The 21,932-nt window shown below is 40.6% G+C and overlaps 1 protein-coding gene across 4 annotated transcripts in view; it reads right to left on the bottom strand.

Annotated features, from left to right (window-relative positions):
• Positions 1 to 21,563, bottom strand: part of IPCEF1 (interaction protein for cytohesin exchange factors 1) — a 62,306-nt gene extending 40,743 nt beyond the window's left edge. For 2 of the 4 annotated variants that reach the window (XM_069010640.1, XM_069010641.1), the window contains exons 1-3: positions 5,936 to 6,013; positions 1,394 to 1,430; positions 558 to 727 (exon numbers count right to left, since the gene is read on the bottom strand). In XM_069010640.1, coding sequence (XP_068866741.1) covers positions 558 to 727; positions 1,394 to 1,430; positions 5,936 to 5,968 — 240 coding nt within the window. In that variant the 5' untranslated portion in view covers positions 5,969 to 6,013. Of the gene's footprint in view, positions 1 to 557; positions 728 to 1,199; positions 1,350 to 1,393; positions 1,431 to 5,935; positions 6,014 to 7,517; positions 7,569 to 21,523 lie in introns of those variants that run through there. The other 2 variants (XM_069010642.1, XM_069010643.1) reach the window with 2 other exon arrangements.
• Positions 21,564 to 21,932: the final 369 nt, after the last annotated feature.

Below are 21,932 nucleotides of genomic sequence, written 5' to 3'. Positions count from 1 at the left end.
AAAGAAAAGAGAGAAAGAAAGACAAAAAAAAAATAGAAAGAAAAAAAAGAAAAAAAATTAAATAGGAAAAAAAAGAAAAATATTGAAAACAAAAGAAAAAGAAACCAAGCAGAAAATAAACAGAATAATCTCAGTGTGGAAAGGGATGGTAAAAGAAACAGGAGAGACATTTCTGAAAATTAAATTAATAAGAAATGAAGAAACATTCCTGTTTTGAGTTTTTATAACAAGTGTTTGCAAATTGCCTATACCCAGGAAAATATTTCTCAAATTCAAGTGCCACCAGAGCCTTCAAAGAACAGCTCTTTACAGGGCAAAGCAGACATCAAGTTAACATTTCACAAGTACTTGCTGAACTACAAAACACGTAATTTTCTGCATATTTCACATTCACATAGACACTTCCCAGATCACAAGAAATGCCAGGACTGAGAAATAAACCCAGTTATTTGTATTCCTCCAGAGTGCACCTAAATTGTGACCCCCAGCTTCCTTTCTCTCAGTCCCAGCAGATGCTGTTTGTCTGGCACCCAGAGCTGGATGCACACTGTACTCACCAGCTGACTGCTGTACCAATACAGTGATGACTCCTTTAGCACACACCAGAACTTTTTCCATTTGTTTCCAATGAAAGCTCCTTTTTCCTTCTTTTTGTAGAGCCATCCTTGACAATCAGCTTGCCCCAGCTCTTTGCACGATATCCTCCGTCGGCTCATTATAAAGAACCCTGTGCCATTAAAAATAAGTGTTGTGCTTGCTTAAAAGTGCAGTACCAGGAAAGATGTTGCTGCCAATTAAAGATATCATCCTTACTGAAGAATCTCAGCAAGTCACCCAAGCATAGCTTAAAATATACTTAGAAGTCATTCAGTTTTATAATGGCTGTGACAGTAACACATATTCATTTGAAAGGCGTGCCGATGTTCAGGAATAAAACAGTAAACTGTAGATAATGCAGATAGTAATTAATGCTAAGATAATCATAAACGAGTTTTTGCAAATTAAAAATACAGCCTTTGATCCTTTTAAGAGAAGCACGCATATATACTCCCTCACACAGCTGCACTGAAAAGAATACATCTATTTAAGTCAGCTAGAGAAAACTATTATGCCAAGTACATGAAAACCACTAGTGTGTACATCTGTGCAGGCAGCTGATTCTACCTCACTGATTTCCAGCTTTGATTCAATTAACATACCACAAGGATTTAGTCCAAAGGAACAGCCCGTTGTCATTTTTCTCAGAATCAGTGTAAGAATCAGTGGAGATAAAAAGCAGCTTTTCACCAGCTGAGTAGCAGTACAAAATCTTCACCCTCCCAGGAATAAGACATACTAAGCAAATAACAAAAGAGGAATCCAGGAGAGAAAAGAAAAAACAATCTCTCATTACCTTGACTTTTCTTTTTTGCCTTCTGACGCAAAGGAACCTGTAAGAAATGCAGGAAGGAAAGAAAAGAGGAAATTTCAGATTGTGTTGCAACATTTGTGTAGAAAGGGGAGGGGGAAGCTAGAGAAGGACGTGTGGTGATGCTGGTGGTATATGCAGGATGGAAACGCATAACCCACTCACTGCTGAAGGGACATGAGCAGCTGAAGCAAAAAACGTGTTAATTAAAATTGATGTATATCTAGTTGAGCAAGAGCAAATGCAACTCTATTACACATGTGTCTATGTACTAGTGCTTCCTGTTTCACATCCACAGGCAGCTTCTACTTTGCTGTGTTTGCCTGAATTGTTATCTGTGTTTTGAAGTTAAAAATTAAAAGTTAAAACTCCAGCATTTCAATGCTTCATTACACTCCACAAGGGGGATTTACAAACATGGAGAGATTAAAACACATGCCAGGTGACTGATAATTATTTAGCTCATTCTATGAAATCTTGAAAAATAAAAAAAGAAAGTTGGTCTTCACCTTTGCCTTTTTTTATTTAATGCAGAACATGTATTTTTCCCTATGAAAGTGTTTCATAATATTTCTTAAGAAAAAAAATCACACAAAATATATAGACATTTTAGTCACTGCAAAAATAACACAATTGAATTTATTTACACATTTGCAGTCTGCATATTTCATCCTGCATAAACACATAGAAAATGAAACTAAAAGAAAAGACCAAAAAATAACAAAAAAGCAGGTAATGGAAAATGGAAGATATTCCTTTTGGAGTCAGTTCTCCCCAGACAGGCTGGTTGGTTGTGTGACTGCAGACAAAGTACTTGACTTCTCTTTGCTTCAACCTTTCCTTCTCTAGTGTGGGAACTAAAGCATTCACCTTTTTCTATTTTAGGAAGGGTTTGAAGCTGCCAGATGACAAATGCTGGATAAAGTGACGTATGATTTAATATGCTGGCCACAATGTTGCTATGCAAAGCCGGTAGCTACCTGATCCGCTGCAGAGCTACGCTATGAACATCCCTAATGTAGCCCCTCTGCCTCGCCAGCCAGCTTCTTGGGGAAACAAAACCCCACTTCACAGTTCTCTTGAAAAGTTTGATAGCTCTTCTCACAGGCAAACTGAAGGTGAGTAAAGCTAGATCATCTGCAAACAATGACAGAAGAGACCACTGTCACCAGTATTTACAAGAGCTACAACTTTTTGAAGCAGGGATCTCTGCAGCGTGTATCACAGAGCACAGAACCATGGATCGCAGTCCTGTGCTTATCTGGTGCCTATTTGACATGACCTGAACAACACTCCTGTGGGAGGCTTTACAAAGCATGAATAATCCCAGACTCCTGCTTAATCACTGAGTATTCTTTTTCCCTTTTTCCCTTTTTTTTTTTTTTTTTAATTCTACCACTCTCTCTCTCACACTATTCTCCATGACAACACACAAAGAAAAGCAATAAGAAAACACATCAGCTGTATTAGAGGCTCTGCTATTTCCCCATCCTATATAGGCCACCCTTCATGTCTTCATTCGGAAGAAAGTAATGCCCTATTTAGGACACATGGAAATAATACATGGCCTCAGGGAATCAGTGGGTCACACAAACTAGTTACTTTCCTTTAGAGCTATCCAAAATGCTATTAAAAAAAACAAATACGAATCAGGTCTCCTGGCCCAAAAACTATGTAGCAAAGCAACATCACATCTTTGCCGTGGTACTATATTGGGGTCATTTCATCTCTAACTGATGCCTTTCCCTGGTCTTAAAATCAAGAGGCAAACATGGTTAGAAGGGAAAAAGGGATTTTACCTTGGTATTTATTTTAAGGATCTTTAGGTGCACCATGTCTAGGTTGAATGCACCTCAATGCACATTCCCAAATGATCTGGTATAACATTATAGGTCTTACTAATTAGCATATCTATCAAAAATTCCCCAATGAGAGACTCCAATGAGCCCCCTTCCCTGAGGAACCTTCCCCTGGATGGTTCTATCATAGTTTACAGAATGTGTTCTGGAGAGGACCTTGGGGTCTGGGGCACACTGATCTCTGGCTACGAAGCTTCTAAAATGTTTAATCTCTCAGCTTGACAAACAAGTCCAAGAATGTAGGCAAAAAGCACTAAAGAATACAAAAGTTGTAAAAAGGTATAAAAGGGGTTTAAAAGAAAAGGCAAAAAATCATCATGGCATCATAACCAACATAAAATGATATAACAAGAAGAGCAATACTGAGACAGGATGTGGCTCTTTCTACACAACTGAGGAGGAAGTAATCTTTCCACTAACCTTGTTGACGATCTAAAGCAAAATAACATGGTCTATTGCTCATCTGTCAAGGAAGAGTTAATACCCATATTATGTAAGTCATCTGTTGGGGCCCAATTTATTATCAGACTGAGGCAAAAACTGATTACCAAGTAAGAGCTTGGGCTAGCTAAAAAAATTTATAAATTTACGTGTATTAATCTGTGGCAATGATGGTATCCTGCTGCAAGTTGATAGGGGTCATGAACCTACCCTCTTTTCTTCATATATTGTGGGAGGAGTTGGGAAATTGATGGTGGAAGGAAGAGCAGTTTCCCCACCCAGCACTGTATTTAGTTTTCCTGGATAAAATTAGTGGTAAATCTCTAACAAAATAACTGCTGAATGAAATTTTTTTAAAGATACATTTCTTGTTATCTTTCCAAGTATCCCTGAAAACGGAGGTAAATTTTCAACAAATTAGTACTAAGCCTGGAATTCTGCATTTTTCATTGTTTTAGTGCTGTTCAGAAACCCAGCTTCATCCTGCAAAAAAATATGTGTTCTGCTCCATGCAAGAGAACGCTCTAATCCCCAACTGCAGCAATAAAATCTGGCATGATTCACAAAATTGCCTTCTCAAATTTTGTTGATCTATAAACAAATAAAAAAAAACCTCTTTCTCCAAAGCACAATGTTTGGAGTCAGATAGATATTCTATGAAATAAACAAACAGTTTTCAGTAAAACTGTTTTTCTCTCAAACCAATAGAAACCCTATATTTAAATGAATCTACCACAAAATTCATAAATGCCTCACCAGCACAGTTTGGATTCAATTTTCCATGTGAATACAACACATTAGCAAGTCTCCAGTGGCAAACCTTTACTCAAGAAGTAAATTAAAGTTTCCGTCACTGAAAACTCTTTTATAAATGTCAATAAACTTTTATTGCAGTGAACCTGGGTGAACGTTGATTAAGAGATACTTTAAAGTTTCACTCTTATAGAAATTCTTACCTGTGCAGAATAAAGAGAAAACTGTGGAAGGCAGAGTTGTTACCAATAAAACCAGGGGTATAACAGCAGATTCAGAGGTGAATGTACTGTAACTAGCAGACATAGTCACTGGAACAATCTGAAACTAAACCAAATGTCATGATTTTGCTTCTGACAATGGTGGATGTTTTCCTATCATTTTCAGTTTCCTGATGGAAAGTGATTTATTTCATTATCACAGGTTCAACTGAAAAACAAACCAAGAATGTCAGATGTATTTCTATCTCTTCTTGTTACCAGGGAAGATCTGAGAGCAATAGTTCTGAGAAAACTCTTTGGTTACTGCAAAACACACTTTTGGGCAAGACTGGCAATAGAGAGTAGGTTTCAATTGTTTTGGCATGCTTTGGTTTGCTAAGGACTGAACAGGAAGGGATAGTGATCCTGCAGAACAACACAGACATCAAACTTGCTATCCATTACTCCTTCACTTGGCAAACACACCCTGAATGAGTTGCAAAGGATTCTGTTCAACTGTGCATTGTTCACAGCCACCTCTGTGCCAGGCAGACTCCAGTGATGAACAAAAACGTATGAGAGAAGCAACAACTTCAGCAGAGACTTCTGTCAATTTAGATGTCCTATTTTTCCACAGAATCACAATATGATTAAGATTGAAGGGACTTCAAGAGGTCATCTAAGTCCACTCCTCACCTGCAACTGGTTTTCCAGGACCCTTCCAGATAGCTTTTGCATTTCACCAAGCACGGAGACTCCACACTCTCTCTAGGCAACCTGTGACAGTACCCCGTCATCCTCACAGTAAAAAAGATTTTCTGATGTTCAGAGGGAACCTCCTGTGTTTAAGTTTGTGCCCATGACTTCTAGTCCTGTCATTGGGCACCACTAAAAAGAATCATAGAATCATTAAGGTTGGAAAAGACCTGTAAGATCATAAAGTCCAACCGTCAACTTAGCACCACCACCATGTTCACCATTAAACCATATCCTCTACTTTGCATCCTCCCTTCAGGTATTTAAACACATTGGTAAGAGCCTCCCTGAGCCAGTTCTCCAAGTTAAACCATCCCAGTTCACTGAGTCTTTCCTCATATCTTAGATGTACAGTCCCTTAATTACTCTTCTGGCCTTCCATCAGGCCTCTTCAGTATGTCATGTGTCTCTTATATTGAGAATCATTCCAGGGGTGGCCTCAGCAGCACTGAATAAATTATGACCTCCCTTGACCTGCTCTCAATACTTTGTCTAATGCAGCCAAAGATACCATTTACCTTCTGTGCAGCATAGGCACATTGCTGGCACATGATGTCCACCAAGACTCCCAGGTCCTTCTCTGCAAAGCTACTTTCCAGCTCTATGGCCCCCAGCATACACTGGTTTCCCCTGGTGGTACCACTTGTTCTCAAATGGAATAACAACAGGGGATAGAAGTCAGAAGGCTGGACAGGCTTTGGCAGTCTCTGCACAGCACCCTGTATCCTGGCCCCTCCCAGGCAGAAAACATCTCTAGATGGTTGGACAGGCCTACATATGGGTCCTCTGTCCCTCACAACAGGGAGTCACCCACTGCAGGGTCTCACAATTTCTTCCTGGTAGACCTGCATGGTTTACAGTTGAGTGAACTAGGTCTTTGCTAGGGCACACATCTGGCTCTTCTTCAATTATGAGGACAGTTAGCCTGTTCTTAGATGAGGCAAGAGCTTCCTCTTGATACAAGAAGTCATCACCTTCCATCCTTCCAATTCTCCAGAGGTTTTGCTTACTTTGATAGTGGGAGTAGACACTGCCTGCTTCTCCACTGCAGATGGGGACTGATGGTGTTCAAGTGTTGTGTCTCAGAGAAGACCCCATCTCTCTCTCTTTCACTTTCTCTGATGCCGCACAGTCTGCACTCTTCCTTCCAAATCTCCTCCACTTCCCAGCACAGCTCCTTCAAGACTTCCTGCAGGGCCAAGAGACATCTCCCTAGGCCTCAGGGAGAGGTCCCTGACACCCCCTTAAGTCTGGGACTTGAAGGGCTGCAGACACTCTGTGTGGAAGCCTCTGCCCTAGCAGGGACAGCTGCTTCTGCACTTTCTGGGGAAACTGCCCTCTTACCACCATGTCTAAGACTGTTACAGCCCCACTGTTTCAAGGGAGGCCCTTTATTTCATTCCTTCACACCCTGCTGCACAAACTGATGGCTCTGTTGGCTGCAGTCAGGGTAGGAGCCTCCCAAACACCAGTTAAAGGGCTCTTCTCCCTTCCTAATCAGAGGGAGCTATGTCAAAGGCTCCAGGTGTCCTGGGTCAGGGGCAGCCTGCAAATTACCCAGGAATAAAAAATGGGGTGAAATAGGTATATGAGGCTGTTTCAGGGGAAAGAAAAAAAAGGTCTACATGGAAAAGCAGGGCCATTGGGCTAATATGAAAAAACAGTCTTCATGTCTCATGAAATTTGACTCAAAATGCATGAGTGAGAAGGCACCAAAGGCAGCTGTGATCAACAGTCATATTCTACAGAGCTGTATTTTCTTTAATCTACTTAAGGGTTAGACAGATGTGTGGCTAAGAAAACCCTTTGCTAAGCTCATGTATCTTATGTTACAGTTTTCTCATCCATTGAGAGGTAGGACTTGGGAGTGAGGGCACCCCTGGCACTAGGCACATGCAGTAGACTTCATTTTATCCTTAGAGCAGAACTGGGACAGCCTCACCACTTGGGCTGGCCCATAAGAAAGATCTTGTTTGGATGCTGTTCACATGTGCAATTCTTTTATGCTGTTCATGGTCTTCTATGACTGCAAGGGTACAATCCCTACATATGACCTCTTCAGATGATCAATAACTCTGGCATAACTTCAGTTATACTTACCAGAATATTGCCATCAGCTTCCATGAATGGTTTCAAGGCTTAGTGGAAAGGCTGTAAAAAGAGAAAGTTTTGTGTACTTAAGCTCTGTATTATGCTTTCATTTAACATAAGTCTTGGCAGTACAGTAAAAAAATGCTTTAAAACATTTTGTCCTTCTAACTCTACCCTCCGATTTCTTACAGCCCCTAAAAAAAAAAAACCTTTTCCAAAGACAATCCTATGTTATGTAACTGATTTTACTCTTTTATAAATCAACAAGCAGTAAGTAATAATAACTCAAAACTATCCAAGCTTATTTTTATGAAAGAAACAGAATAAAGCTCATGGGTGTGGCCAGAGGTTTGCTTTTTTCTGGTTGTGATGGGTTTTAGAGTTGGGTGGGACTGGGGGTTTTTGGGGTTTCTTGAGGAAATGCAGAGAGAATAAATAAACAAAACTGGGAGTGGATTTTTTTTTTCAATTTTGTCTTTACTCTGGAAGAAATCTGAAGGATTTGGCTTTCTTCTTTAGTTGAGTAATTCCCAGCATTTTCTGGGATTAAAACTTAGGTAACCTTCTAGTTCTCCTGAATGGGATGAAACCTCATACTGGACTACTTGTTTTATCATGGATTGAAATTTTCCTTTCTGGAGACCAAAATCTGCACAGTCCAACAGCAGACACTAGATTCTATTTTCCACAGACACACCAGATTAGTAGGTATCCATTTAGGTGGCAGACCAGGTGATTTCATTTGGTTAAAACAAGCACTTGCCAGCTCCCTGGATGATTTTCCTTTGAGTGGTAGAATGGGTAGATGATGAGTTGGGGCAGTGTATAAGACAAATGAAAACATACCAGTGTTTTGGTGCCAGCAAAGTTCCTATAAAACTCACCCCTCTGCATGTGAAAGAATCATTGAGGAAGATGGGAGAGGATGCAAGAGTCTGCTGAAGCAAGCAAGAAAGGATTTCCAGAAATAGAGCCACACTTCAGAAGAATTTCTAACTAGAACTTTTTCCTGTTACTAGAACCAGTTATTTAAGATATGTGCCACTCCTCATACATAATATTTGCCTTAGTTTGAAAATAAAATCTTAAAAAAGAAAATAAAAACCCACCTACTAGCTTCCAGCAATTTCAAACCAAAAATAGAAAGGCAAACAAATACATATTTTTCTGGCTCCCAGCCGTTTCTGTTCAAAAGTAGAAAGAAGCACTTTCTATAAGTAGCTCAAGTTGGAGTAATATCATGATGAGCAGAGATGTTATGGCCAATAATTTCAAGGATGTTTAGAAATCATAGCTAGTACAAACAAGCAGAGGAAACACCTTGAGTTATACAAGCAAATTAACTTTGAGCCTCAAATACAGAGCAAGCAAGAAAGGGAATAACAGACCATATCACAGTAATTATTGTGACATGGCCTTTTTCCTGTCATTTCTTCATTTCATGTGTGCCTTGGGTTTGGGGAGGAACTGCACAGCTTTGAATCAGACAGTACCAGGAGCAAGAGGAGGAGCATTAGTTAGCTGGCAAGGCAACGTTTCCTCCTGTGTTCTTTGTGCCAAAGGAGCTAAAATGGATTTCAGCTTCTCAGTGACTTTAATGCAAACCTTTGTTTAGTTTCCAGAAACTGGATAAGCAGTCTTTGAGCCAGCACACAGTGTTCAAAAGCAGCATTGACTCCTGTCTCATTCTAGTTAAAGAGTATAATTTATTGTTCCCTGTGTAATGAAAGATATTTTAAAAATCACAGAGTCACTGCAGAAATAACTCTTAGACACTTAACCTGAGTTTGTTTCTCCTAAGTAAATCCAACCTGAATGAGATTAGTTACTCTGTGAAATGGCATTAGGATTCTTATATCCACTCAAGTGTACTCAACTGTTGCAAAACTAACATTTCAGAAGGGCATAACCTGTTTATCTCTGCACTACAGTGAAATAAGTGATTCTTTTCAATTTTGTGCAGGTGCACTGTGGGAAAACTATCTCTCCTTTCTAAACAGTCTGAGGAATTAAGAGAAGGAGCAGAATAAATGTGGCCAGTCAGATAGAGCCAATCAATATCCACCTTACTGGATGGTCCAGCATGACTCTGCAGGGACTGTTTCTGGGAACCATGGCCCTCTGCCCCTCGATAACCCCTTGCACAGGCTGCATTTGGCATCCCCTGATGGGCAGTGCCCTCACTTTTGCCTCTGTGTGGTGGCAGTGGTCACACCATGGCAGCCCAGGGGCATGCTCAGGGCTGGCAGCTTTGCCAACAGAAGGACTTCCCAGCCCACAAAGGCTACACCTGAGCTCAGGAGCTTTGCAAGTCAGTGAGAGGTTTGTAAGAGACAACCTTTCCGTTCATACCATCAGGAAGGTGTCCTGACTCCTAGCTGGAATAGCTGCAGCAGGAGAAGGCTTGGCCCATTTCACAGCACTAGCAGTGCAATGTTACAGCCTGGAGACCTGTGTGTATCCTTGTCGTGACTTAGGTGGCCATTGAATTTGAAGAGGGAGGTCACCCTGAAAGGTGGGTGTGTGATTCAAGCCCTCTTCCTAAAACTCTCCATTTGCAACAAGATAAATTCTAGGCACAGAAGGAGAGGAAAACCCTCCAGCCTACAGATTAAGGTACCCACATGGAAGACATGCAACAGGACTTCAGTCTGCTGTAGTGGATGCTCAATTTGCTAAAATTGGATAGTGGAACAAACCAAAGAGAAAAAATTAAACACAGTAAATCCCCTCCCACTTCAGATGGCTTCAGAAACAATAAAACAAACTTGAATCTCTCATTTTCTGGAAGATAAACTGCAATGGATGTACTGAAGAAAAGCAAAGGGGATAGGTATTCATTATCAGTTTGTAAACCTTATCTATATTTCTTTGGCTTTTCTTAGAGTTACCTGAACCACCTGTTATAATTTCAGTCTGAACTGAATACAGTGTCAAATGTGGCTTCAGTTAAAAGATTTCTAAATCAAGTTCTTGAGGGCTTTTTTATTTTGATTTAACAACTATACTATAATATAGAACTATAAGTATCGATGTGCATAGTTTTACTGATCCCACCTCACTCTTGCTTTTTCAGGAAGAGTAATAAACAAGTAGGTACGTGAGCAATAGCTGATGCAACAAACGTGGAAACGTGACGGGTGTTTTGTCAGAAATATCTTGAAATCATAGATAGAGGTAGTCTGTTTGACTCATCATCTCTTCTGAAATACATAGAAATATCTCTGTGAAGGTCAAATGTAATCTGAAAGGGTGGAAAAAAGGGGGAAAGAAAGGAAAACACTGAGGTTCCAATGACTATAATTGCAAAAATCAATCTTAATTCGTTAGTAATATTCCTCTTGGGAAAATCAAAATCCACAAGGCCTTATTCTGTCTCTTACCAATTACAAGCTACAGTGAGTATGTCAATCTGCAATGATCATGGCATAAGCTTGCCAGACATGCCTTCCAGGCATCTCTCCGATGACATCCAGAGTGGACATATGCCTTCCTGCTTCTGAGCAAAATATTTGATACATTCAGTGTGACTCAGACTCTTTGTACTGCAGAAGCACCCAAAATGTGCATAGCTAAGCTCCTGTTCAGATGGCATTGACACAGAATACTCCAAAAGAAAATTTCTGTTTTACCAAGCACCAAGCCAAGGCTCTAGACAACCCAGAAAATAAGCTTTGAGTCTTCCATTCATATTTCCCACACTGGTCACCTCTATGCTTTTCTGCCTATTTGGCTGTCTGCAGCAATCTGTGCTTCAATGGGCAATGAATTGACAGGCAATATGAAACTAGTGAGAGTGCTACAAAATTTCTCTTCCCAAAAATCAATGATTACTTAATCACATATTTCACCAGACGTTAGGAATAGCATTGCCCCAATTCACAGCAGCGCTTGAAGCACTGTCCTGTGGCAAGGAGACAGCCTTACATAATAGTCCTAAATTATCACACTAACTGGGGTTCTTGCAACAATGCAGGGGAAAAATTATCACAGTGATTGCAAGCTCATAATTGTCCTTAGGCTTACTAGAGATCAATTTAATCTGACAGAACCTTACCATTAACCACCAATTAGCCAGCTCTACTCAGGTACTTAACCGGTTAATCAACTATCTAAATTGACTGCCTAACTTGTACAAGGAGTTTCTTGGTCTGCAGATTTTCTCTCACATGCAGGCTCACCAAGGGGGATGGATATTAAGATGGTGCTTTGCCTCGGGGCAGTGACAAACAGACATTAAGGTCATTTTCACAAAAGTTCATGGACCCGTCCCATCCTGGATAAGGTTGCCCCACCCACCTTGGTCCCCATGACTTCATGTTTCCAATTCCAGATGAAACTACAGATTCACCATTAGCATCAGAAAGAGCAAGTCTATGAAAATATAGTCATAATTGTCAGAGAATACCTGCAGCTTTGGTCACAATGGATAACTTTAACCTTTTGAATAAGCATTACACTTCGAAAAGATCAAAGGGTTCTTTTCACAGGCTTAGCAGCAAGAAACTGCATTTTTCATATCTAATACCTTTATATTTTATAATACCATTTGTTTTGAAATGCATTTGGAGTTACTCAATCCCCTCATGTGAAAGCAATTCAAAAAGATGACTTCTGACTCTGTTTGGGAGAAGGCCAGGAAAAACTGGAACAAAGTTCACTGCTCCTGTGTTGGAGACAGAAAGGGTCTGAGACATCGCTCTGCTTGGATCATGGCCAGGTCCTGTCAGCCCAGCTGGGAAGCCCAAGGGCAGCAGGTTATATGTGCTGACAGCTCTGAGCAAGCAGTTGCAGGAGTCAGTGTTTCCTACCTTCAGGAGGAGAGGGGCTAGAAAGAAAGAAGATGTTCAAGAGAAGGAAGACGTGCTCCAGCTGCCTCACAGACTAAAATGAGAAAACAAAATGACATGCTTAATGAAGTGTGTCTGCTCCAAATTCCTTGTAGTGTTGAACTGACTCCTAGTGCTGCTATATTTGAAGGCCAAGGAAGAGTTTGCAGAAACATTGCTTCAATTCCTACTGCCTCCTAGCTGGCTTTTTGCTTTTGCTGTGGCAGGCAATGAAAGCAGGCAAAGTTAAGCTGGCTGCAAAAATGGAGGAAGAGTTAGTGCACTGAAGGGGTAAGGAAATACTCCAGGGATAAAGAAGCACTTCCCTGATCTTCTGCTCTCTTCCAAAGATGCACAGGTTTTTGCTGGTCCAGAAGATGAAACACAGAAGGAAGGAAGGGGGGGGAAAAAAAGGCAACAAGCCTATAGACCCTCCTGAGAAAACCATCTAAAGTGTTTCCCTTGAAGCAAGTCTCTTGTGAAAAGATACAGATGAAGAGAGAGGAACCATCATTCCTCTATTTTTTCAGGTCAGTTGTTCAGCAAAGACAGTTTTGAGGGTGCACTGCAAGGTCCAGCACATAAAGAGAGAACAAGGGCATGATTCACCCTAGCACAAAGGTACAGAACTGCTGCTCTACTTGCAAATTTGGATCATTGCAGTGACAAGAACCTGAAACATCCTCACTGGAAAGCTGTTCTAAATAACCTTTGCTGTCATGGCATTGCAGCAGGTTTATGCATCCAATGGAAGGTAAAAATTGAAAAAAATTTGAGTTTGGAGGACACGTTTCAGAGGAAAAAAAGAAAGAGAAAAGGAATTGTTGCCAAAATGAATAAGATTTCCTAAAATAAGATTAATACAAAAATTTGTGCCAGATAGAGCTGACATGGCTAGGCTGCTTGGCACACTCCAACTTTCAGCTCTGCCCTGTGCCACTTCATGAACCCACTGACTTCAGGGTCCTTTGCCCAGAGCAACTGTGGCATTTTCCTTTTGGAGAATTTTTATTTTTTCCCATCCAGTGGCCATTGGGATGAAAACCCTGCTGGGAGGCAGGAGTCCTTGAGGTGGGGAATGGCCTTCCTTGCAGTACTGCCAGGCTGCCCCTGGAGGGGATCAGTCTCTACCCACAACATTGCTGAAGTCATCTTGTGGGCAGCAGTAATTTGATTTAAGGCAGTGAAACCAGCTCTGGAGCAGAAGCCAACCAGTCTTTCCTGTGTATACAGGTGCTCTCCAGGGCACTGTGGATGGTGTTTTCTCCTCTGTTCAAAAAACCCAGTTACCTGAGAAATATTTCCTGAGCTGCCACCCTGACAAGAGATGTAACAAGGAAATTCAGTCCCACTACAACTGACACAATTGCAATTAATATTTCAGGGTAGCAGTAGCATGCTTTTGACTCCTGCATATGAGAATAAAAAGCCAGAAAAAATTGGTACTGTTTGCACTCTCTGAAGTTCAGATGTGAGTCTTTCTTCCACAAAGGCAATGTTTGTTCTATCAACAGCACTATACAAAAGGGCAACGTTCACACTTCCAGGGAAATCTCAAGAGAACAGATTTTAAAAAATAAAGCAGAACCATTATGTTGACAATTACATGGATGAAACAGGTAAGAAATATCTGGGCGACTTTCTGCTTCTTCCATCAAAAATTCCACTCCACATTCATAGATTTCTCAAGAAACTGAAGTCTTGAGAGTCCTGTCTGGTTCTTCATTAAAAGATCAGGAGCAAGGAAGAGTTTATCTTCCTCCCACACATCAGAGCCCAGCAAATACATGCACTGCACTCAAACACCACCTCTGCAATAGGGCAAGGGAGAGGCATAGCAATGACAAAGTGCCCTGGCAGGTTTCACCAGAGGGTGGAACTGCTTCTGCACTACAGTGTCATCTGCTGAGCCATACAGATTTGCGTGTGACCTCCTTTTTCCCGTGGCTGAAAGGCATTTCCCCGGGAACAAGAGAGTGGAGAAAACTGGACTGCTGCCATCATGACTTCTCCAGAGAAATTTAGCCAGTACATATTCCTCAATTCAACATCCAAGTTCATGTGCTAATAGATAGCATAGAATTTCTCCAAGGCCTAGGACAGGCAGGCCAGTGAGCTCAGCAGGCAACTGGGAGCCAAGTGCTGTTCTTAGTATGTCTGAGTTAGACCAGATATGGACTGCTGAGAGGCAAAAATAATCACCTCTAGGATGAAAGCTCAAAAATATGATGAGAAGGTACTCTTAGAAACACTTTGCCCTGAAATCCAGTTTAATTATCAGTGATTTGCCTGCTTCTAGACTATTTCAGCAGTAGATTTGGGGTTCTTTTAAACACATTAGTTCTAATCTTCAACTACTAGCAGCCATATTTACTTTGACTTATATTTGCAACAAGCGAGAGAAAAAAGTCTCTTCGCCTCACAAAAAGAGCACAGTAAGAAATATCTGCTAGAAAACAGACCCTCACCAGTGTGAAAAGGGCGTCTTGTCTAAGGTGGGTGGCATAACAAGCTGGTTGGCCCTGAGAGCTGCAATAAAACTTTAAAACCCCCCCTATGACTGGTTGCAAATATTTGCTGCATGTAAACAGTTGCTGCAGTACTGTTTTTCAGCCTTCCGTGCCTCTAGGCATTCGGGATTTACTGATTCTTGTTTCTTAAACACCATAGCCTTTGCCAGAACATCTGCACAAAGAAATAAATCATTAGAGATGACTATTTGCTACTCCTGCAAATGCAGATCTGACTACATCAGACACTTGCTTCTCAAATCTCACAGAAACGAACACTTTTCTGTACACCTTTTCTGTAGCGTTGCCCTTGCTATAGTAAAATCCCAAAGGAAAGCAGTGAGCCTTTTTCTGAAGGAGAAACCAATATGTTAAAACTACTTACATAGAGCTAAAACCTGAAGTTGTTCTTTCACAGAAACAATTTCAAGGTTTTCCCAGAAGATCTGGATTTTTCTTTATGTGATAAGTTCTATTTCATCAAACTTTTGTCCTTATATTCCACCATACTATGGTTCTCAAAACAGTCTACACAAAGTTAATCCGTGTCTCTTATTTTTCTTCTAAGGAGAGACTTTCTCTCTTCTCTGTTTTTCTTCTATAAAGTGCCCAGCTGTTAATATCCTTTTATATTTAGAAGAGTGTATTCCAAGATAGAGCACCTCCATTTTTTAACAATTCTTATAGACATATCTTTGAAGTTTTTTAGAGGAAAAGCAAATAGTCAAAATAAATTCTTGACTCCTCAGTGATAAAAAATAGGAATCGAGACAATATAGAATTAGTATTATCACCTATTTAATGGTAATGTATATCTCAGTATCTGCAGGCTCAATAGTTACTCTTATTTCCGTGATCCTCTTTAAATAAATTATTTTAACTTATTACTTCAGTTTTTCCTCTCACTGGTGACAGAACCCCCATGGTAGTAAAAACAATAAATGAGAGGTAAATGCTTGGAAAAAAGCAACCCCACACTTGGTATTTCCCATTGCAGCAGAGTTCTAATTTATACCAATAACTGGAATTAAGCCCCAATATAATTTCTAAAGTTAAGTATGTAAGTAATATGTATGTAAGTAATATTTATTTTCCAAATTATATTAAAGTCCTTGAATTTCAATTTTGTAACTTACGAAAAATGAAGTAATAATATAAAATTCATCCAAGTTCATAAGAAGGTTGGCACAAGAAGCTTTTGACCATCAATCTGTGATTTATTGAGATCAATGAGGATGGAAAACAAAGCAAGCTATTCCAAGCCACTTCAGGGGACTCAATATGCTTGTGTTGTTTTTTTTCTTAAATGTCTGCCACTCCAGAGTTTAAGCCCCAGTTCTTAGCAGGAGAAGAAGAGCTGACTACAGGAATGGGATGCAAGAATGCTGAAAATGTTAAATTCAAGGCAGCCAAGCCTAAAACTCCACAGAACGCTGTCAGGTCAGAACACTGAACAGCTGTTCAAACTGGATGTCAGTCAAGTTTTCAGCACATTTCATAATGTGTTGCATGTGCAACCAATATTTTCCTACTTTGTCACGTCCTTGAAAGTAAAAGAAGGGGAAGCAGCAGTAGAGGAAATCTATGGACTCTAACTGAGCACCCACTGTCCTTGCACATCCACAGGCAGCAATACAGAACCCAAATATAATATCATCTGATGTAGTATAAAGTTATATTTTGGCCCAAAAGTAGGAGCAACTTAGTGCCACATGCTGAGCAGCTGTTTCTAAAGCTGTACCAAGGTTTCCATCAGGAGATAAACAGGCCAGAACACAACCACCACCTGGAAGTCTATCTGATCAGAAATCATTGAAGTGGAGGAATCGGAGAAAGCTCTAGGACTCAGCAATAAACCAGTACGAGACCAAGTCTTCTCCACGGGTTTAGGAACCCAAGACCAGAGTTAAATCGACCTGATTCACTGTGTTTCTAGGATTTTATCTTCACAATACATCTTTGCTGGAAATGAAGTGCATTCCAGGCACAGACAGCACATCCAGAACACAGAAAACTGCTGGAGGGTCTTGCTTACCCCTGCAATGGTGTGTACTACGTGGCAATTTAGAATAGAGATTCACTCTTCATTTCACTTGGACACAGCCCACAAAACCCAAGGTAGAGACACTATATGAAAACCACAAATGAAAAAAAAAAAATCCAGCACACTAAATTCCTAGTAAATAAATAAGTAAATAAATAAATAATGATAATTTCTGTTTCTTAATTCCAGCCCTCTTCCCTTCTCTCCCAATTCCCTATTTTGCTCTTGTCTGTAGAGACATGCTAAACAACCAATTTGGGAAATGCTGCATCTTACTAAATACAAGCATCTTCACATTGTTTCTTTCTGAGAAAATTTGACTTTTTGACATCACCTCCTTTCTCCTTGCACTTTGTAAGATTCACACAAATCATTTAAAGACTGTATTAGGGAGCTACAGAAAGCTCAGGCAATAAGCAAATTACTGTGTGTTAGCTGAGACACATTAACTACGAAAGAGCTTTAAGGCAAACTGAATTGCCTAGCGATTGTTTTTGCTTTAGATTAAGAGAAAATAAGCACAATTAATATGACTCAGCTGGTGTGGTATTTTGATGGTGCAGGTACCCAGAAGCTGCTCCTAGAAGAACCTGGTAGACTTAGATGCACCACAGAATAAGAGCATGAAGTCTCTTGAGACCTTGCAAGAAGGAACAAGGATAACAAAGAGCTACACAATGTAACAAAGCAGGGAAATATGTAAAGTGATTCACAGCATTACCACACAAAGTATTTTTGAAGAAACTTCTCTGAAGTATTAGCAACAGGGATTGCAGTATGCTTGCTTCCATTACAGTGGACCACATGTACTGTAGGAACAGGGAAGAAAAGACAGCTGCTCTTGTCAGGTTCCAGTTTAAGACAAGCTGCAGCAGGAGGATGTAGGCAGGAATCAGGCAGAGTCCAAGATAACAGTGAGACAACAACCACCAGGATCATATTTTGGGTCTCCAGAAGCCTGAGTACACGCATTGTCAAAGGTTTTTGTTAGCACCAGAGCCAGGGCTTTGAAAAACAATGAGATAGTATACATTCAAATGCTTGTAAAACTAAGAGAGAGATCCCAGGCAGTGAAGGATCCCAGGGAGTTCACAGTGAGAATTCAGGCTCAGTATGTTTAATGCTGTTCAGAAGTATAAATAAATATGATGGGAGATTCATCAATGAACCAGAGTAAGAAAACTATCCTTGCAGTGAGTTTCTGAATTGATATGAGGTGGTGAAATTACTTTTGTCAAGGCCAGACAATAGGAGATTTCAGTAAAAGTGGCATTAGATAATGACAGCTTGGATAACAGTATAATTCTGTGTATGGAGAGTAAAGGCATTTGCAAGTTTATGTGAAATTTAACGAATAGCTTGGAAATGAGGACAAAGAGCTGAAGAAAGTGCTTAGGCTATGATATCTTTCTCAGTATGATATCATTATCAGTAATGAGCAAATATGACTTAGGAAAGGTAGAAGTTGATCATGCTGGCTGGATTCAACTGAAGGCTGAGCCACGACACATCAGAGAAACAGGCCAGACTCTATATTTGGTAAAAAAAAAAAAAAGACAATTCTGTGTTGAGGAGTAGATCTGTCCTTCATAGGAGGATATTTGTGAATAAAATCACTTGGGCAAAACGTGCAGAGGATTGGATCAGAGTGCAGTACCATTTATTAGATCACAAACAGTATTTGAGGTATATCAGGACCTTCTGAAAGATGTTTTGCATGTGTTTTCAGAAAACAGGTGGAGAACCATTGGCAGATAGAATCACTTTCAGATAAAACTGAAGGTAAATGCCAGGGTAAAATGAAGGCAGAATGGACAGGCTTTTGTTCATTGATTGTAGTTAATAGAAGAAATAAGAACATGTTAGCTGAGAAAGAGAGAAAGACTGGAGGAGGTTTTGGAGAAAAGCAAGGTAGAGAAGTCAAAGGAAGATGAGCTCTGCCTAGATGAGGAAGCCATATCTGCAGAAGAAGCAGTTAAAGAAGTAGTAGGTGATGCAAGGCCATGTCATTATGTTGATTTTTTTTTCTTCCCCCCTAGAAGCAACCCACAAGACCTGTTTGGAGGGAAAGGACACAAGGATATGGGGACAACTGTAAGCATAAGCACAGAGAAAGCATGACTCAGCTAAGCCAGAGGCAGGGGATAGAGTTAGAGGAGGACAGACGCAGCCTATTGACAAGATTTATGCCGGAGATGCCCCATAGCAAAAGCAAAAGAAACAGACACTGGAGGACAGCCAGACTGTAACTTGATGATAGGAAAGAGAAGTGAGCAATTAAAGAGTAGAGGAGGCTGCAAAAGGGAAATATTTTTAGAAATATACGTTGCTAAGGCAAAAACAGTGCACACACTTTGATGAGCTGTGTCTTTAACTGCATGTACTGCTTTCCAGAGAAATTCTTGAGTGACAAAAATGCAGCTCTGCTTTGGGCAAGAAGGAACCGAGATGCAGAAAGGGGTAAAAGGTGTAGTTTCACATGCGACATTTCCTCTGCCCATCTCCCTGTCTAGTGATTGTGCAACACTCAGCATGATTTTATCACGTTAAGTGACGCATTGGGAAGGACAGACACAAAACCAGTAGTAGCTACACTGGCCTGTAAACAGGACTCGTGAGTTAACAGGGCGTTAAGTGACTCCTTGAAGAGAGTTCTGTGAACAAAATAGTGAAACTAGTCAGCATCCAGCGACTATGTCATCCAGCAATAGCCTTTTCCCCGGTTACTTCTCCTGCCACAGGATCCAACAGCAACTGAGAACCTCTTCGGACCTCCCCGTGACAAGCTGGTGAGCAGCAGGCTGTAAATCCATGCCATTTAATCAAGCGAGTGCACAATGCACAATACTGTTGCCTGCACAGTGCCCTACAGCTGTGTCTGTACCCACAGCAGACCTCGTCCTACTAACCCACAACCATGTCGGTATTACTTTAGAGAGATCATGGGAGAGTGAGTGTGTAAGGGATGGATTTGCGGGGCAAGGGGAAACATCTAGAATCAACAAGGACAAAACACAGCATCTTAAAAAATGAGGAAGCGCTTCAGCCTCTATTGGCTTGAGGCCTTCCCCCCTCACCTTGCAGGTACTGCACGGGGTTGGTGTAGAGCCTGCCATGCTGAGCAGGCAGCACCCAGCTACTGCACCTACTGAAGGAAACACACTCAAAGAGGTGAGATGCAAATGCTGTGTTCCGGCAGCTAGACAGCCCTGCAGGAAATCAGGTCTCCCAGTATCCATGGGGACAAGTAGCAAACAGCTAGAACCCAAAGTTCACATGAACATTAGCAACCTGGCATTCATAGCTCTTACCATTTATAAAGTGAAACAGAACTTTCCACCACCCTGTGATGGAAAAGGGGCAGCAGTAAGGCAGCATGCTGGGCAGAGTGAAGGTGAATGCAGCATTTGAAAGCAGACAGTTTCAGCATGCCTGACCGAGGCACAGAGCCTCCACAGGCCACAGGACTTCTGCCTGGTCATTGTGTGCAGCTCTCCCACCAGAGTCAACGCCAAGAGAGGGGAACTGTGGGAGTCTCCTTTCCACAGAGGTAGTTTTTGTATCTAGAAAATTTCACCACAGGGGACAGTACAGAAAGGCCATTCTGTAACAAGCCACAAAACAATTTCTCTCTCCTTTTTGAATTGTCACAAACCATTGAACATGGGCATAACTGGCTGACAGGAAAATCCTGCCAAACTGAACTGCAGTTCCTGCACAGGGATAAAAAACCTTCCAAGGAGCCCAATTAATACTACTGAGCTCTACACCCCAAAAAGAACTTGTTGAAAGCAAGTAGGTAAGTGAATAATTAAACAAGATGCTAATTTCCACTTTCTCCAGAGGCACATTTTGTTGAGAAAAACTCAAATCCAGAGATAAAGACAGGGGTTTGGGTTTTCTGTTTCAGCTTAAAGGACATGAGATTTTAATTCCAGCTGGCCTTTTGTATGGGTAAGCCCATTCACATAGTACTTTAGCCATGTCTTTACTCATTCAAGTTAATGTATATGAGAGAAATAGTAAAATTAATGCACTCTAAAATTCTTTTCACAATGAAAACAGAAATAATTCTGCTCAGTGCTGTCACCAGAGCACAATACAATCTACTTCCATATTGCACCCTAAATTCTCTTTACACAACACTATTTGCACATTTTACTCTAGGAAACCAAAATCAATAAGGGAATTGCTTCAATTTCCATATTACACATTTGTCTTCACAAATATCAGATTTACATGAAGCAGTCATGAATAGATTGTCACTGTGCCCCTTGATGGATCTTAAAACATAACTGAATTAAACTTGTCCAGAAGAGAATCATTCGTATACATGTTGTCCCTTGTCCTCACTCAAACATTTTTTCTAATTATTTCATTATTTTTTAGTGATCCATTTGCATTTTTAACCAAAGTGCAGAGGGGGAGGGGAGAACACGAGATCTTTTACAGAGGCCTTTAAAAACAGGCAGCTACTTGCCCGTGTGAACTTCCTTTATTGTACAAAGTAAGCCTTGCTTCTTATCAGCTAAAACTATACTGTCTTTTAAAAAGAAAAAGAAAATAGATGTGACTAGACAGAAATAACTAACATTTGTCACTTAAACAAAAAGAAATAAGTCACAACCTTACCAGCAAGGAAGTCTGACGAATAGCCACACTTGTCCCATCAGCTCCATACACCTTGCAAAGGAGAGAGGAAACTCTTACAGAAATCAGTTGCAATGCTAAAATTGCCCAAGAGGAAACTGATGTCTCTCTTACAAGCCATGACTACACAAACCACAAGTCAGGCATCTAAGCAAGTGCTAAAAGCCTTGCCTGCCAGAACTGTTAATGCTAGAACCTAGACATGTGGAAGCAGGGTAGGGGATGGGAATAAAATATTAGAAATGTTCCCAGATGGCTAATTTTTAATATTTTTTTGTTTCCCAAATGGAAATTGGTTTAAAAGATGTACTCTCATACATTCCTGGGCAGAGGCTTGTGGGAGACAGAAGAAAGTATACAAAAGTCCCCATGACAAAAGGCACTCTCCAAG

This window comes from Aphelocoma coerulescens, chromosome 3, assembly GCF_041296385.1.
Source record: "Aphelocoma coerulescens isolate FSJ_1873_10779 chromosome 3, UR_Acoe_1.0, whole genome shotgun sequence".
Taxonomy (NCBI): Eukaryota; Metazoa; Chordata; class Aves; order Passeriformes; family Corvidae; genus Aphelocoma; species Aphelocoma coerulescens.
Note: the sequence above shows the minus strand (reverse complement) of the source record. Positions and strands in the feature narration are given on the sequence as shown.